The sequence below is a fragment of the Tachysurus vachellii genome, chromosome 2, assembly GCF_030014155.1.
Source record: "Tachysurus vachellii isolate PV-2020 chromosome 2, HZAU_Pvac_v1, whole genome shotgun sequence".
In the NCBI taxonomy this organism is placed as follows: Eukaryota; Metazoa; Chordata; class Actinopteri; order Siluriformes; family Bagridae; genus Tachysurus; species Tachysurus vachellii.
In genome coordinates this window covers 16540988-16557102 of record NC_083461.1, presented here as the reverse complement: position 1 = coordinate 16557102, position 16115 = coordinate 16540988, and the positions used below count along the sequence as shown (strand labels likewise).

The following is a 16115-nucleotide window of genomic DNA, read 5'->3' as shown; positions in this document are numbered from 1 at the left end:
AAATTTCCAAATTATGATAACGTTTAAAACCCATGTTTCAGTTTGATCAGAAAACCCAGAAAGCTGAAACACCAACATAAAAGCATATAAAGTAGACACCGGTATCACCCACACACACACGGCTGATACTTTATTTATTTAAATGTCCCCTAAAAGATGCTGGGGCGAAAGAAACATGAGGAGGCCAATGGTAATTGAACCTAAAACCTTCTAGTAAAATAGTAAATGGTGGACGTTCTTAAATGCTGAGACTCTTACGTAAAAATATTTTATTGTTGGAGATTTATTTTAATCCCAGGGACTTACCTTTAAACCAACTATGGACAGTTTTGTAAATAAATAATATGTTTATAATGAGCAACAAGGTCGAAATGGCACTAGAATGAAACGGTCTGACATATAATTACACAACAACCTGCAGAGATGGTTGATCGTTTTATTCAAGTACAGGATATAATTAGATTCAAGTTGCATGTTAGGTAACTCAATACAAATACAAATCTAAAACAGTCCTTGCCTTAACATGATATTGCTCCTAACAATTAATAAAAAATCAGGACAATGGCATTTAAAACAGCTTATGTAAAAAAAAGAAAGGAATTATAAAAAAGAAAGAAAAAACAAACAACGAAACTGCATTTTCAACTCACATTTTATCAAATAAATTACAAGGGTGATATACAGGAATGAAACTTAAACACTGCCTCAAAGTGCTTGTGCTGGATTTCTGAAAATCTCTGAAAATATTTCTGCAAAGCACTTTGGCTTGTTGCATCCCCTTTCCATCCAATATCTGATTTTTTTTTTAAGGTGTAAAAATATCACGTTCATATTATGACGGTATCTAAAATATCAAGTGAACTAAAATTAATATAGATTTAAATCGATTTATCTACAGAAAATTTGCCTCTACTTTGATATGTTCCTTAGTAGTCATTAGCGTGTTACAGAATCCAACCATGATTTAAAAATATTCAAAAAGGAATAAGTATAATTATCAACATTATCATTTTAGCATAGATTCTCAGGAAAAAATCCAAAGCAAGTAAAAAGAATAATTACACAGTTTTCTTGAAACATTCAGTATGCTAATGTAGCAAAACAAAAGTCAGCAGGCCAGCAGACCAGCAGTAACAGTGCATATGTTTAAAGAAACACCTCTCCCTTCTCCCACATATGCATCTCAGAGAAAAATCCTTCACACAGACCGTAGCCCTGATCCAGAGATAGAGGAATGGCCTGTGCCTCTTCTTTAACCTCCCAGACTTGCTGAGGCTGAGGCAGATCTGAAAACAGTGCCAGTCCCTCGTAATATTGCTGATGGGTCTGTATCTGCTGTTGCTGCGGCTGCTGCTGGCGCTGAAAGTCTTCCATGCTACATCCCATCATGCTGCTCATTTCCAGGTAAGCACAAGCCTGCTCATCCTCGCTGCTGTACCATTTGGAAACAGTGGACCCATGCTGGTTCTGAGAGGACACCTCGATCTCACAGCCGAGAGAACTCAGTGCAGTATTGATGTCCAGGTCCTCGAATGTGCTGCCATTTCCACTGAGGACATCATCAAACACCGAGGCCAAGTCGAAATCTCCCCGGAGCACATCTGATGTTTTGATCTCACTCGCTAACAGGGGGGACTGGGACATTCTCCCCAGCTTGCCCCCTCGTTTGGGACAGGCCTGTTTGCGCTTGCTTCCTGCTAAAGGTTCTTGATAGTTATCCAATCCAGTTTGTGGGTTCCGCTGAGGGCTGTAAGGAGAGCAAGAGGACAGAATTCTGTTTTGTCTCTGGGTGCTGAAATTTGTGGCAGGCATTCTCCTACGTTTGAAGACGCCATTCACAAACATGTCTGCATATTGGGGATCGATCTGCCAGAAACCTCCCTTTCCAGGCTCATCCTTCTGCCTGGGGACCTTCATAAAGCACTTGTTCAGAGACAGGTTGTGGCGAATTGAGTTCTGCAAGAGATTGGGATTAGTTAATTAAGGAGAAATGTACCTTTGCTCATGTGTGACTCATTTCTTAGAAACCACAAGTAGTTATACACAAACACTCAGACATAATGTGCACTACCAGAACGTACTGTATTTTCTTCATAATTACAAAGTGCAGCGCATTTTTGAAAAAAATATGTTTATTTATAATAATGCTGTGCTTCCTACATAATGACCCCTGTAAGGTCTAACTGTACAGCGGGTCGAGGTGTCCTGTTTCTCTGGCCCACTGTGCGCAGTGGGTGGTGCTGGTGGAGATGAACACTGGGGGAGGGGAGTGTTGTGTGTACAGGAGAGCAAATGCTCCTAATGAGGCTCTCTTGTAATGCAGCACTCCATGTTTCTTATGATCAGCTGTGCCATGCTGCCAGCATCTTGCCCCAAGGGGTCAATCATTAAAGAGACAGGCCCCAGGATACACTACGGCTCTTGGGTTTAGTGGGTTCAGTTTCCAGCTACAGTCCCCAGCTAAGGCTTTACTTTATCTGAGCATCTGAACACATATCACAGTGAACACTGCACAGTCTGAAAGGATGGACTTGGACTGGTGGTCTGAGTTTGTTATTGTTTATGTAAGTGTTTTATGTAGGATTTATCTTATTATTCCATGCATAGGCTATATACAGATAAGTAATTCACTGTTGGTATTGTTTTTGTTTCTTTGTGTCCTACACAAGAACTAAAAATAAATAATAGCTTATATTTAAATTCATTGTATTTGTAGCTCATTACTAAAAGACTTTACTTTACTACACATAGCCCTGAGATCAATTAGAATAGGACGCAATTACACTGGTTTAAATTATACATCTGTATGGTTGACTTTATATTATGGAAGAAAAAGAAATGTAAATATTATTATTATTATTATTATTATTATATTATATATTATATTATACTATATTTTTATATATTATATTATACTATATTAGTATGTATTATATTATACTTTATTAGTATATATTATATTATACTTAACTACAGGTGTTCGTCTGTCAAGCCCTTGGACGAAAAACCACTTTGCAAAGAGCTTTTGAACTTTTTTGAAGAAAATGACAGTATATATGTTCTTTACCTGCCAGCTGGGCTCAGCATGTCTGTAGTAGCAGAAGTTTTCTGTGATCCAGCTGTAGATGGCGGACAGGGTGATTTTGGTCTTCTTGCTGGCTTGCATGGCCATGCATATGAGTGTGGCGTATGAGTATGGCGGTTTCACGTGAGGGTTAGTTTTATAATCGACCTCCTCATGCGGCTGAGCTCCGCTGTGCCCGTACATCTGCGTGTAGACGCTCGATCCGGCCAGTTTGCTGCAGGAGGCGGCGGGATTTCCGGGAGTGTGTGCAGTGCCCGAGGCGGCTGTGTCACCGGCAGGAGGGCTGGAGGGAGACTCTGTGCTACCCGCCGGGTGCAGGAGCTGCTGCGGTCGCCATCCGAACCCGGGCGCTCTGTCTGGAGCCGCGCTCACTATGGAGAAGTTCTGCAGCCAGTGCAGACTCGTGAGACTGTCATCAAAGCTCACAGCGCCGCCCGCATCCTCCTCATCCTCCGGATGCAGCAGCATCCATTTCTCCTTGAACTTCTTGGCGATATCTGGACTCGTCAACACGGGCATCGTTATCGGGACACGATCTCCTTTATTTTCAACACGTCTCGGATTTCCTAGTGAGGGGAGAAATATACACATTACACCTGAGCTTGCAAAATTAAATTAGCATTTTTATTAATTAATGCACTATTAATAGATTTGATTCCAAATGAAAAAAGGAGCATTAGGCTTGATTACCTAGGCGATGGGGAGAATTGCTGAACCTGTTGCGAACCTGTAGCCTCTTCCCTGGTGCTAGTCCTTTAGATGGAGGAGGAAGAAAAAGCTCAACAAGTGCATTCACTCTTAAGGAGACGAGATGCATGAAATTCAGTCACTCCATAATTTCGAAAGAAATTAGATCCACCTCAAAACTAGCAGGTCCAACGCATCATGGTCCACAATGCAGGGAAACCAGGAGTCAGACTTTAAAACGGTCGCGTGAGCTCTTAACTGCCCTTTAAAAGCGCTCGCGCTCTGATTGGCTGTCTGGGGCCGCGAGTGTCGCGTATCGTCGTGTTGAGAAAATACACCGATGGGAGTGTCTTTACCAGAATACGAGCACAAAAACACAAAAGGGACATTTGTGTCAGAATGCATTAGTCTGATAATCAATAGATTTAATCGTTGCAGAATTACAGGTGGATTTAAGCCCATGGAGATGCGCACGTGCAGCATCTTTTAACATGATGCACCACTTTATTTCAGTGCTTTAGGTATATAAACACGTGCATTGTATTAAGAGAGATGTGCAATTGTAGACAAATAAGCACTTTTTCACAGTTAACACTATAAGCTTTATTCAACACAATTTTTTTTTTTTTTTTCAGTTTTGGGTTTGTAGTTGTTTCTGTAAAACGATGTATTTACATGAACTAGACCTGCTAAGGTTTAATCTCTTTTTTTAATCATTTGAATGTGAATGACGTTATAACCGACACACGCGCACGTTACACTAAGAGAGAGAGAGAGAGAGAGTGTGGTGAAGTCACGCGCCAAGTCTGGAGGAAAGGCGCTAAATGAGCGCGCGCGCACAGGTCACCCGCCACACAGCCCGCCTGAGGGAGACTGATCACATTACACCTTACACACTCTATCACCAACCCGTCTGAATTTTTTATGTTTTTTTTACACTCACAAAGCCAATAACGAACACGTCAATGTGAAAAACGTCACTACTTATGATTATTTACCGGACAAACGTGTTATTTTGTGCGCGTGGTGTTTACGTAAGGTGAGCCCACAGCGCCCCCTTGCTGCAGTATATAGTCACTGAGCCTCCCATATTTATTACTAATTAATTATATTTTTATTACAATTGTGTCTTTGCTTCTTTCTTTATCTTTCATTCTTTATTAGTTTCTTTCATTATTCTTAATTTCTTTCTTTAAGTGTTGTTATCCATTTCTGAATAAAAAAACTTTTTAAGGATTTTCATTGCCTAAATTTCAAAAAGGTCAATAGGCTTCCTTCTATCAGAATGTGAAATCTCTGTAATGTGTTGTGTATCCAAGATGTTAGGACCAGATCGACTGAATGAAAGCACAGCAGGAAGCATTCATGTACAGCACTTTATGATTTAACGACATACAAATATACAATATTCATTCTACAGGGTGTAAAAGCATCGGATCACCAAAAAGCCACAGTTCTGATAAATTAGACTGGCTTTCAGTCAGAGATTAAATTTAACCTCAGGCCAAAACAATTTAGTCTAAGCTTAATATATATCAAGAACCTTTTTTGGAAATAAAAAGACCATTAAAAGCTCAGTGACATGTGTACAGTATCTAAATATGAACACTTTGACCAAAGACATAGACTAACAGACATATACAACAGACAAGAGAATATTTTGATGGTTATCTTGTAGTAGAAGACTTGACTTAGCGCTCACTTTGCGATACGTTTAAACAAAACCACATGAAAAAAAATGAAATAAATGGATCTACGTGAATTGATCGAACCATATATGATTGCACTATCACTGTAAAAAGTAGTGTCCTTAAAATAAAAATCATCACTACAATTAGAGATCAGAGCAGTGAGATATTTCTTCATTAGATTGGGACCGTCAGTGATACCAGCCAGCCCCCTTAGACAATATAAATCAAGTATCCGCTTTCATAATTGATTGGAAGACGCTAAAACATAAGATTCATCTGAAAATGATGTCAGTGTATAGGAGATATGTAGTTCATAGCAGAGGGACATTAGTCTGAGCCTTTTAGATGAGCAGTGGTGTTTCTTAATGGCTTTAAGAGACAATAGTGATTGTGCTATTCTTAGAAGCAGACTCTTGAGTGAAGCAGAAAGGCTAATGCAGAGGCACACAGGAGTGTAGTGCTGCTAGGGGCTGAGGATCTCGTCCTCGATGCACAGGCTGCTGGGGAGGCAGAGCAAAGGCTGGATGGAGCTGCTGGTGCTCTGACTCTTCAGACTCTCAATGGACCCTGATGACCCTGAAAAGAGGACTACAGTAAGACGAATGTTGCTACATTAATAAATTTAGGTAGTTTCTATAAGCATAACAGTTTAATATTTAAAAGCAGAACGATATAAAGAAAAGCCATACGCTGTTAATGCATACAAGAATAAAGTGAAAGCAGCTGAAGTAATAGCTCAGTGTACTACTCCTACCGTTACGAACATTCTTCAACAGCAGTAGACCAGGACTCAGATGCTGAGTAAGTTGAGAGTAAGTTCAGGTCAGAGTAACAGAGAGAAGGTTAGGAAACAGCACAGAAGCACACAAGCATCAGACTGTAAAAGCAAGGCAAAGCCAAATTTGATGTCAGAGAAATCCAGCAAGTTTAGCAAATTTAAAAGTTAACGTTGACTCTGTGCCTGCAGTGTTCGGTGGATGGTGCTTTCAAATGCACAAAATGAAAGAAGTGTATTTAGTGCATTGTAAAATGCACTGGCTTTTAAGGATGATGTAAAATAAAGTTGTGCATAGTGTTCCGTGCCTTATCTGGACTTTTCTCATTGTAATGCACAGTAACACTAAATAATTTATGGTTATTTACTGTTGTTGGTTTTCTCAATCATTCAACAATAAATTACAGTTGAGCAATTATATTAGAGGTTACAAATAAACGTAGAGGCGTTCAAGACTTACTGATATCAATGTGTTAACTTCAACAGCTTTACTTAAAAGCTAAAAACTAAATATGTCAGCAACCAGGAGTAAAACAAGGGGTAGTCCTTGCACACTTGCTGAAAAAATATTGACACAGGAAGGGAATAAATAATGAAGCAAATACTGACACAGGGAGGGAAGTGTAAGATCAGTTCGTAGCTTGTACAGAAGCAGTGCGCTGGGGTGTTCAGAGAATGTTTAGAGGTTGTTGGCAGCCATGTGTGGATTATGAAGATTATGATGAAGGAGAGCTCACTCACCAGGCAGTGCCAGGTCGGCAGAGGGATCACTCTCAGTACGGCTCAGGCTGCTGCGCACACTGTGGCAGTCCTGCAGGATCTCACTTACAGACACCCCCACAGACATGCCCTCTGAACCTACACACAGTCACAGAAACACACCCAGACACAGAAACACACACACGCACAGACACACACAAACGCACAGACACAGAAACACACAGACACACACAAAATGCTGTTACACATCACACTTCAATCCTAATACAGGTTATTTAAAATGCTAGTGCCAATCTAACTCAAATAAAATAAACTCCTTTCTTTCCCATGCAGATTCACCTGTGTTAGGGGATCCTGGATCGGATTCTATCCCATCTACTGTCGCCTAGATTTGGTGGAGGAAGGACAAAACAGCTTTAGAGCACTGAACAGCTGAAACAATAATGTACACAGTTACAACAATGCCTTTTGTTACCAGAGCGTTTTCTCAGTTAACTGAATGAGCCAGTTAAGAAAGAACCTTCTGTCTCATTTCTTCCTTCATTTCTTTGTTCTTATTTATTTCAAATATGTAATATGCTTTAATTTCAGATATTTTCTATTATTCTTTTTTATACAAGTAATTTAGATGGGTGACAAACTAAAAGACTGAAGGATCACTGGAAACAATAGAAAGTTATTCTGACTAATCAAACTTCATCTTGTTTTCTTCATGCAGTTAAAATGTCTTTAAGGTCATAATTGGGAAGAATTTTAGATGCACAGGGTTTCAGGTCTCAGTGAATGCTTTAACGAGTGTAATTTATGTAAATCATATATCATGGCTTTCACAGTCACCACATCTTAACTTAATTAAACACCAATGGAAACTGTCTGCCATCATCACATCACTGTTTGACAGAGAAACTTTTGGAAGCTAATATACACAATATTCTATTTAATTCAATTAAAATTTATTTGTATAGCACTTTTAACAACGAACATTGTCTCAAAGCAGCTTTACAGAACATAAATATAATATAAAAAGATTAAAATTGGGGGGCACGGTGGCTTAGTGGTTAGCACGTTCGCCTCACACCTCCAGGGTTGGGGGTTCGATTCCCGCCTCCACCTTGTGTGTGTGGAGTTTGCATGTTCTCCCCGTGCCTCGGGGTTTTCCTCCGGATACTCTGGTTTTCTCCCCAGGTCCAAAGACATGCATGGTAGGTTGATTGGCATCTCTGGAAAATTGTCCGTAGTGTGTGACTGCGTGAGTGAATGTGAGTGTGTGTGTGCCTGCGATGGGTTGGCACTCCGTCCAGGGTGTATCCTGCCTTGATGCCCGATGACGCCTGAGATAGGCACAGGCTCCTCGTGACCCGAGGTAGTTCGGATAAGTGGTAGAAAATGAATGAATGAATGAATGAAGATTAAAATTATACAAAGATTAATAAAATAGAAAAATTCAAGAGTAACATTAGATTACAGTTAAGTTTTTTGTTTTACCTTGTCACCTATGTATATTTAAATATTATGTAAATCACTGTGAGATGTAATTCTAGTATGAGAGCTTTTTTGTGAGGCTGTTATTATTTATTTTGTAGTCAATCGTTGTGAACTCCTTCTAGTGAAATAAGTATGAAAAAAGTCATCACAGCAAACACAACAAACTGTAAACAGCCTCCTTTAATCTTCTATTCAATAAAGTACTACAACAGTGTACATTGGTTAAAACTATAAGGTTATTAATAAACCATGTGAGAATGCAGGGGTGCTGTGTGTAGGCAAGATGGTGAGAACAGACCTCAGTAGGAGCTGGACTGTAGGGCCGTACAGGTCGAACCTGAGCATCAGATAGATCAGACAGGTGCTCCTCATCATCCTCCTCCTCCTGGATTGGAGATGTGGGGGAGCGTATAGACCTGCAGAAAATAACACCATGTATAATGCAAAAAAAAAGGCTCTCATGGACACAAAAGGGCAAATGTTATTTATTTTTACACTGTGTGAGTATTGCAAAAGATATTTGAATAAATCTGATTAGACTGTTCAGACTTGACTTACATTTGTATATAAATCACAAATACTCACTCTTCAGTCTGGTATTAGAGTACTAACAACATAGGTGGGTTTTGAGTGTTTATAATCACGTGTGTGTGAAGGTTACATGTAGAATATAAAGCTTTTCTAATAAACCCGGCATAGACAATTAAATTGAATCTCAGGTCCACCAGTCTGCCACTGCTGGGCCCCTGAGCATGGCCCTCAACCACCAATTGCTCAGATGTATAAAATTGAAGTTGCTCTGGATACAGGGATCTGCCAAATGCCATAAATTTAAAATGTAGACCAACTGAGTACAGAAATCTGACAGCAGACTCACTTGGTTTAAATCTGATGTTGAAGGTGTTATTTATTTGTTGCTTATTTTAATGCCACAAAAACATGCAACATAACAGACATTAAGAACCTTTTTCTTAGCTGTAGCCTTAACCAAACTAATTGTAGTTGTTATTTATATTTGGCATATTTTCTATTGTGCACTCCATCCAGGGTGTATCCTGCCTTGATGCCCAATGACGCCTGAGATAGGCACAGGCTCCCCGTGACCCGAGGTAGTTCGGATAAGCGGTAGAAAATGAATGAATGAATGAATGAATGAATATTTTCTGTTGTTATTTTTTTAAGTTGATTATTATTGCTGGTGTTATGCGGTGATTTATAGCATGACATATAATGACAAAGAAATCAGTAAAACCTCCAGTAAAAATGGATTGCTGTATTTAATAGTTACATGATAAGGCATTACCCATCTGGTGACTTGCTGAGTTTGGATTTCAAAGCCAGCGGATCTGCACTGAGCTCCACGGTGCTCTGCTGCTTCATGCTCAGGGTCAGTGGGTCACCTATTTCTTCTGAGTACTGAACTTCTTCATACAGAGGGGCTGAGGGAAGAGCAGGAGACGCAGGCTGCACGCCGTTTAGGGCCTCAAGCAGGGATACAGGCTCGTAACCGGGAGGGATGTTCTCAGAGTTCTGCGGTCCAGCATAAGCAGTAAAAATGTAAGCAGAATCAAAACACTCTCAAATCACTGATTATGTTTAGTATCAAATTGTAAATTTGTGCCAGTTTATATTATGTTGTAAAAACAGCAAGAAAAAAAGAGGATGGACGGATAATTAATCAAATAATCAAAAAAAAAAAAAAAAGTTTTATACCGAATTCTCTGTGTTGTCTGAGCTCTGAGACAGCACCGGACTGAAGGGGACAGAGGAGAGCACTCCTGCAGGTTTCTTCCTCACCGCACGGATTTGTAGTAGTGCTCTAAAGGCTAGTGAAGAAGAGAAAAAGGCCATGTAAGGACAAGAGACCAGGAACTGATGCACTACAAATAAGCAAACACAGCTGTTGCACCCTCTTTACAAGGAGCCCAAATGTTACCAGATTCATTTTAGCAACAAAAGAGGTAAACATTTGTAAATGTTTAACAAAAGGGCTTTGTTTCTCATGTGCTTGACTGAATACATCTCAGGGGCTTTCTATTTGATAGTTTTTTCACTTTCACTTTAAAACTACCACTTTGTAACTTTTGAAATCTACAGTTCTTTAACTTTTAAAACACATATCATTGTTAACACACAAACCTGAATAACTCCTCAATTCAAGTGTAAACGTTTTTCTGACCCAATGGTATCGAGTGCTGAATGTTTTTGAAGGAATAAATAAAAATCCCTTTCGTATGGTCCACTCTGCCCAACAATATACGATTCCTGTCCAGCAGGTGTCACTGTGTTTCAAAAGTCAGCTAGACAATCTGTACTGCACACATCAACAACAGCCATTTACAACCCCATCCAGCTAATATAAATAAAGACAATCCAGAGAAAGAGAAGAGAGAAAGTTCCATTCAGCCTTCATCCATTCTGCCTGACTGGCTGGAATGCATCATCACACTAAGAAAACATTACTGGGCCGGTTCCAAATATTAGCCAAGAGTATGCATTGATTAATGAGATGCTTACGGAGTCTGCAGATAGGGCAGTTGTTGGCTTGGTAACGTAGTGTGTCAGCACACGCATTGCAGAGACAAAGGTGCCTGCAGGGGAGAATGAGTGTGTCGCGCAGGTCTGACAGGCACACCACACACTCACTGCTGTTGTCACTGTTCTCATCTTCTACAGACTGATGGGAAAATAAACATACGGTCATAGAACACAAAGATTAAGGACACACTCATTCGTGTAATAACAACTAGTTGTAAATTATTAGTCAAAGCTCATGGGTTATTGCTTGATTGACGTTGTCACTAGTTTGGTACAGTGGCTTGATTTACCTTTGTCTCTTGGTTGTTCTTATTCTCGATGCCATAAATCTCTTGCAGTAGGTAGCTGACGCGATCAACCTGCACGATGGCATCAGAACAAGGAGAGCTTATTAACATTGGAACAGAAGGTCAGAGCTAAATTTTGTATTTGCCCTGAAATCTAACCATATATGCAGTCAGTGCAGCTCAGACACAGTTTTATCATGTCGAACGCATCCATGTACATGCTCTACTCACATTTCCCTCTACCGCTACCTCTGACTGAGTCTCCTAAATGTAGTAGTAGTTATTAATTAATTAGATTTTTGGATCAGTGATCTCTATTTACATGTGGTAAAAGAATTGAGAAGTAAATACCATGCTGAACCTAAAACATGAGCAAGTAAATAAGGAACATAGTGTAATAAATATAAACTGAATATAAATAATGATCATCTTTACACCACACTTACAATTTGCTTCTGCTTCAAAGGCTTCACTGAAAAACTGCCATCAACATGCTGCACAATAAGAAACAAAATCACATGTGAAAAATAAAACCCTGAAAACAAAGACGACTCATTTATCATGTTAATGCAAGTTTAGTCACAGGTTCTTCCAAAAACATTTTGGAGACTTGGACCCCATATTTATTTTTTCACAAGCCAAACACATCTCAGTAGATAAAACGAAACCAAAATCCAGTTATACACTTTTCCCTTCTGAATGCCTGTTTACACTTCTAAATGTGTTCTATCTCTGAACCTTTTTTACTTGTCCATGTATTTAAGGCATATAAAAGATCAAAGGATGATGCATGAAGGATCAAAACTAATAGTTCTTTAATTATACTATTTAATATTCATACAAGAACAAAAAAACATTACATACCCGTTCAAAAGCTGCTAAAAGCACATGAGCGTGTCCAACAACATCTGTAACAGCAAAGAATATCAATCAAATGGACTAATCCCAATGAAACATGACATAAACCTGACGTTACATAGAATTTTTCTGTTATCGTCGTGAAACCTACCATCTCCATCATCCACAACTGCGTGAACCACCAGAGGGAAAACACCTCTGTCCAGGTCAAAGTTCAGCTACGAAAAGGAACTTTAATTATAAGTCATCTTTATATAATCACAAACCTTTTATACAAAATCTTTTCATTTCCAAAATCTGTGAGAAAAATTAATCTTTGTGCAAACACAGAATCTAAAGGAGATCCACAGTGGACACTATTACTCCAGTCAGCCCTGCTGTCACAAGGGGATGACCTGGGAAGCTGAGTTGGGCCTGGTCTGGGTCAGGTGCCCAGGAGAGGTTAGTAGTCAAACTATAATGGTCAGAAATGTCAGCTTATGCACTTAAATCTGCAGTTCATTGAATGCATTAATATTTCCAGTTTTGTAAAATGGTTTGTTCGGCTTCATTTTCACAGAAAGCGCTTCCACACCCACCCCCTTGTGGCTCATTAGACTCTTTCTCCTACGTAAACAATATGTAAATCTCTAGCTATTTTTACTATCATTTGTGTTTGCAAAGATGTCGCAGAAGTCAAGTGCAGAAAAACAAATGCAAACAGACTGACTATGTAAACTATATGTCCAAAACTATCTGGACACCTTACCATCAGCCTTACATGTGTAAACGTATGCTACAAAGTGGCTCCGTGTGCTGTTGCATTACATATTTCCCTTCACCTGATCGAAGGATTCCAAACATGTTCCAGCACAACACTACGCCTGAGCACAAAGCAAGTCCAATAAAGACATGGCTTGCCAAGGCTGGAAGTACAGGAGTGGCCTGTAGAGAGAACTGACCTCAACCCCACTCAACAGTGTCTGACTTCAATAATGCTCGTGTGTACACTCAAAATTTAGCACAAAGCCTTCACACAAGAGTGGAGATTATTATAACTGCAGAAACATAGCAATGGTTTAGGAATGGGATATTTAACATGTGACGGTCTGGTGTTCTCATACTTTCTCATGTTTTTAGTGAAATTAGCAAATATGTATTTGTGTTTGTGTGTGTTTCTTGGGGCCCTTATTAAATTGATGTTGTTACAGTACAAGATTCATAATGAGGTTGCTTTTTAAACCATTAAAAGAAACAATATATAACTTATGAAGGCAATTTGTGAAAATTTGTTTTATAAATACAGAGCTATTAGCAAAGCTGACATGTTCAATATTTATGATCCTCACCTCCTCCGGTTTCCATCTAGTGAAATCAATCTTGAAAGACGGCAGAGAAAACTGTTGGTTTATCCCTCTCTTATAGCAGACTGTCTCAGATGCCATGGCTGGGGTTTTTGAAGTATAGCTTACAAACAAACATAATCATTATTAAAAATGTTACAGACACCCAGCCTAATGTTATAGCGCAGTGCTTTTCCACAGTTAAATGTACACATTGCCATCAGACTGCATATAACATAGAATAGACTATATTTGATCCAGATGTTTTTTATGACTGTTAAAAGTTAAGTATAAGCTCAGAAGTATTTTTATTTGTGTGTGCAATTGTTTCCATGGCAGTGAAGCGGACTAAAGTAGTGTTGTATTTCTCTGGGATCAGGTAACAGACAGGACTTTGAGACTACTGTATGTTGAGCATATTCACATGACCTACATGCTTCCTTTGACCTGTAGCAATCACCTGCAGGATCTGGGCATAATCTCAAGTGCAATTACAATGTAGAAAAACACGACAGAATTTGTATAGTTTACTCTAAAGAGTACTTACACTGCAACCCCATTAGAAAACTCCTCAAATGCCTGGCAGTATAGTGTGATGGCCACCCTGGCATCAGTGTCAAAGTAAAACTCCACGCCATACAAAACTCCTGCGTTTCCAGCTTCCTCTGCAGTGCTTTCAGTTTCAGCTTTGTACCTGAATACAAGTTACAAAGGTAACATCTAAAGCTTTATTTTTAGTGTCAGAAAATTGGTCTCAAGATGCTAAACAAGACTACCTAACAAGCCGTAACGAGTCTTTCCTGATGTTCACTAGACTCCTTAGTGTCTTGACAGGCTCGTGAGGTGCAGGGGTCACATAGGGAAACTGGGACAATAAGAAAGGAAATATTTTAGTATGAGGATATTTATAGGTCTCAAAGGACATCTGAAATCATTCAGTTGTCTTACCTGAACAGGTCGATTTCCTAAAAAATTCAAATCCATGTTTTCTCCAAACAGATATCCCTCTGGATGGGGGGTGTCAAATTTCTGCCCACCCATAAAAAAGTGACTGGTGAAATAATTTCCTGCAATAAGAAATTATAATATTCAGCATGAATTTGGTCTCAATGGCATGAAACAAAGTTTACGTTAGGTCAGGTTTAAGCAGGTAAGCAAGTCAGTGGATTTCACAATAGGGTCGAGACATCCAGCGTTGCATGATATACAGCAGGGGATCTGTGATTTCAGTATCACTGTGATGGTGATAGAGATCACTATTAACACTACTAGTGTCATGATTTATCAGTAAGAACTTTGCTATGAATATAATGACCTAAATATTATTAGAAACCTAATTAACTGTTCCCTTGTCACATAGGAACAGAAAGACCATTTTGTAGTTTATAGCCCAAGTTAAAAATCATTTTAAAACAACATTACTTTTTGTTTATATACTTCACTAATTAAAAAAATAAACAAAAAACAATCAAACAAAAAACATACTCCTTTTGTCTAATGTACTTGACATGTGAAACTTTAGTGTTTAAATCTGTATTGCTGAGAGAGATTTCTGTCTGTAAACAGCTGGAGAACCCCTGGCATGCAGTATGTGACAAATGTGATGCCTTTAAATCACTGTGTCCTTCTCAAAAAGTAAAAGGATCCATCATTTTAATCCATAATCAGTGCTAAACTGTTAGCCAGGTATGAATGTTTAGTCACAATTTGCATATCATTTGCATATCGGTATATATAATGAGCAGTAAAGTCTTACCGGATTTGGGAGGATATCTGTAAGCGGAATTAGCCTGAATATCAATGTCTTCAACTCCAGCAATTCTTCGACTAAGTATTGAGCCCATGTTTTAACAGTAACGTCCAGCTGGAAAGCTTGGAACTCTAATGAAAGCAGGAAGGTAACTGTTTTTAGCTTCACGCTTATGTGCTAATGTTTCCGTCCACCGTTACAGATGCATTCCCATCTTTCCTGCTAAATATGTTGCGTTCATTTCTGATCCCAAAAAAAGCGCTATCCTGCATAAGGGTGAACATCAAATATGTTGAACACCCACTCGAGCCGACTGACAAAGAGAAGACGAATAAATAAATGATATATGTGCACAATATTACTAACAATCCCACAGTGATCCAGACTCGTCACTTGGAAACAACACGAGCGACGCCGCGAGACGTGAATTCGTAGCGCTGTGCATTGTGGGTAATGTAGTAAATATCAAGATATGTAGTAATATTTTTTTTTTTGTTGTTGTCGCTTTATGTATCATGTGGATTATTTAACTGTAACAGCCAGAACAGTTTATTCCTCTTATACCACAGTGATTCAACACATTTAAACAGTCACTCTGACCAGACACTGTATGTCTTATTATTAGAGTTAATAATTAAATAAATAAATAAATAAATAAATAAATAAACATGTTACTATGAAACCGGAAAGGCAAAATCCTCTGTCCTAAAATATTTTCCTTTGTTAAATAAAACGTTTAATCTGTTTATCCTTAGACTTAAATGATCTGAAGTGTCTAACATACTACTAAATATAACCCTATTATATAAATCACTTGAACTACAATAGAAACTACAGAGCTGTTAGAGATGATTAATTAAAACTTACACCTATTGATTTACCATTTAATTCGGAAGATACCTCCGTGATTACATATA

General features: G+C 38.8%; 2 protein-coding genes across 4 annotated transcripts; both read right to left on the bottom strand.

Moving 5' to 3' along the window:
* Window positions 1–517: 517 nt before the first annotated feature.
* Window positions 518–4237, bottom strand: foxj1b (forkhead box J1b). 2 transcript variants are annotated; one of them, XM_060890517.1, is made up of 4 exons: window positions 3945–4237; window positions 3776–3838; window positions 3068–3651; window positions 518–1956 (listed from the first exon to the last, which is right to left on the bottom strand). In XM_060890517.1, exons 3-4 carry the CDS (start codon window positions 3602–3604, stop codon window positions 1147–1149), a joined length of 1347 nt encoding a protein of 448 aa, XP_060746500.1. In that variant the 5' UTR covers window positions 3605–3651; window positions 3776–3838; window positions 3945–4237; the 3' UTR covers window positions 518–1146. The 2 variants fall into 2 exon arrangements, with proteins under 2 accessions (XP_060746500.1, XP_060746490.1); XM_060890507.1 differs by having other exon boundaries at window positions 3776–4237.
* An 897-nt stretch (window positions 4238–5134) lies between these two features.
* On the bottom strand, window positions 5135–15627 carry mgrn1a (mahogunin, ring finger 1a). Of its 2 annotated transcripts, XM_060860099.1 has the most exons (17): window positions 15205–15627; window positions 14397–14515; window positions 14225–14313; window positions 13996–14142; window positions 13455–13572; window positions 12278–12344; window positions 12133–12176; window positions 11715–11762; window positions 11272–11340; window positions 10961–11120; window positions 10157–10269; window positions 9747–9973; window positions 8742–8859; window positions 7298–7343; window positions 6980–7096; window positions 6218–6260; window positions 5899–6039 (listed from the first exon to the last, which is right to left on the bottom strand). In XM_060860099.1, the coding sequence occupies exons 1-16, from the start codon at window positions 15290–15292 to the stop codon at window positions 6220–6222; spliced, it is 1611 nt and encodes a 536-aa protein (XP_060716082.1). In that variant the 5' UTR covers window positions 15293–15627; the 3' UTR covers window positions 5899–6039; window positions 6218–6219. The 2 variants fall into 2 exon arrangements, with proteins under 2 accessions (XP_060716071.1, XP_060716082.1); XM_060860088.1 differs by lacking the exon at window positions 6218–6260 and having other exon boundaries at window positions 5135–6039.
* Window positions 15628–16115: the final 488 nt, after the last annotated feature.